Source organism: Aptenodytes forsteri, unplaced genomic scaffold, assembly GCF_000699145.1.
Source record: "Aptenodytes forsteri isolate BGI_AS27 unplaced genomic scaffold, ASM69914v1 Scaffold168, whole genome shotgun sequence".
Lineage (NCBI taxonomy): Eukaryota > Metazoa > Chordata > Aves > Sphenisciformes > Spheniscidae > Aptenodytes > Aptenodytes forsteri.
The window spans coordinates 314,517-315,490 of record NW_008796047.1 but is presented as its reverse complement, the minus strand read 5'-3'; the positions used below and the strand labels follow the sequence as shown (position 1 = coordinate 315,490).

At 68.5% G+C, this 974-nt stretch overlaps 1 protein-coding gene across 1 annotated transcript in view; it reads right to left on the bottom strand.

Moving 5' to 3' along the window:
• Nucleotides 1–974, bottom strand: part of LGI3 (leucine rich repeat LGI family member 3) — a 4,476-nt gene that overhangs the window by 2,062 nt on the left and 1,440 nt on the right. Inside the window, exons 2-4 of the mRNA XM_009286183.1 lie at nt 455–526; nt 290–361; nt 93–164 (exon numbers count right to left, since the gene is read on the bottom strand). Of these exons, the coding sequence (XP_009284458.1) occupies nt 93–164; nt 290–361; nt 455–526 (216 nt within the window). The remainder of the gene's footprint in view (nt 1–92; nt 165–289; nt 362–454; nt 527–974) is intronic.

The following is a 974-nucleotide window of genomic DNA, read 5'->3' as shown; positions in this document are numbered from 1 at the left end:
GGGGGGGGGGGGGTGGCGCCCCCCCAGCCACAGTGAAGGGGCAAGAGCCGTCCCCAATGTCCCCGGGGAGTGCAGGACCCCCAAGTACTCACAGGTGGGTCAGGGACTTGAGCCCGCGGAAAGTGGCCTTTGAGAGCGCCTGGATGTCGTTGTTCTCGATGAACCTGGGGCAGGAGGAGATGGTGGCACGGCTGCCCCAAGGGGACCGGTCCCTGCCGATACTCCTGCCCTCCCCATGCCCCCCCCAGGGCCGTCCTCGTCCCCGTGTCCCCGTCCCCATCCCACGCACAGGTACTGGAGATGCGAGAGGCCGGCGAAGGCGTTGTCCCCGATCAGCGTGAACTTGTTGGAGTTCAACAGGCTGCAAAGAGAGGGGGGAGGCATCAGCACCGGGGTTGGGCAGGACGGGCACGGGGGGCACCGGGATGCCCGGCCGCCAGCACGGGAGACGTACAGGAACTGCAGCGAGGGGATGTGGGCGAAAGCTGCCTCTCGGATCTCCGTGAAGGCTGCGTTCACCATCGTCCTGCCGGCGAGAAGAAGCTTCAGGGCTATGCGGGAGAGGGGACGGCAGCAGGGAGGCTCTGCCACCCCGTGCCCTTCAGCGCTGTCCTTGCTGTCACCCGGTGCATGCCAGTGCAGACCCCCGCAGACCCCGCTCACCACGGAGGGGTGCTGGGCGCGGGGCGGGCAGCCCGTGGGAGAGAGGCCCCAGCAGCAATCCTGCCTGCTGGTGGTGGCACGGAGGGGACAAGGCGCTCGGCCCCACAGCAGCCCCCGGGGGCTGGCACCCACCCCACACATGCCCACGCCCTGCGGCACCCCCTGGCCCGAGTGCACACGCATGCACACACACATGCACACACATGCACACGCATGCACGCACAGAGCTGCATGCGTGCACGCACATGCATCCACCACACGCACGCTTGCATGCCCGTAGAAGGCTCCGGTGTGCCGCTGTGTCCCACGCG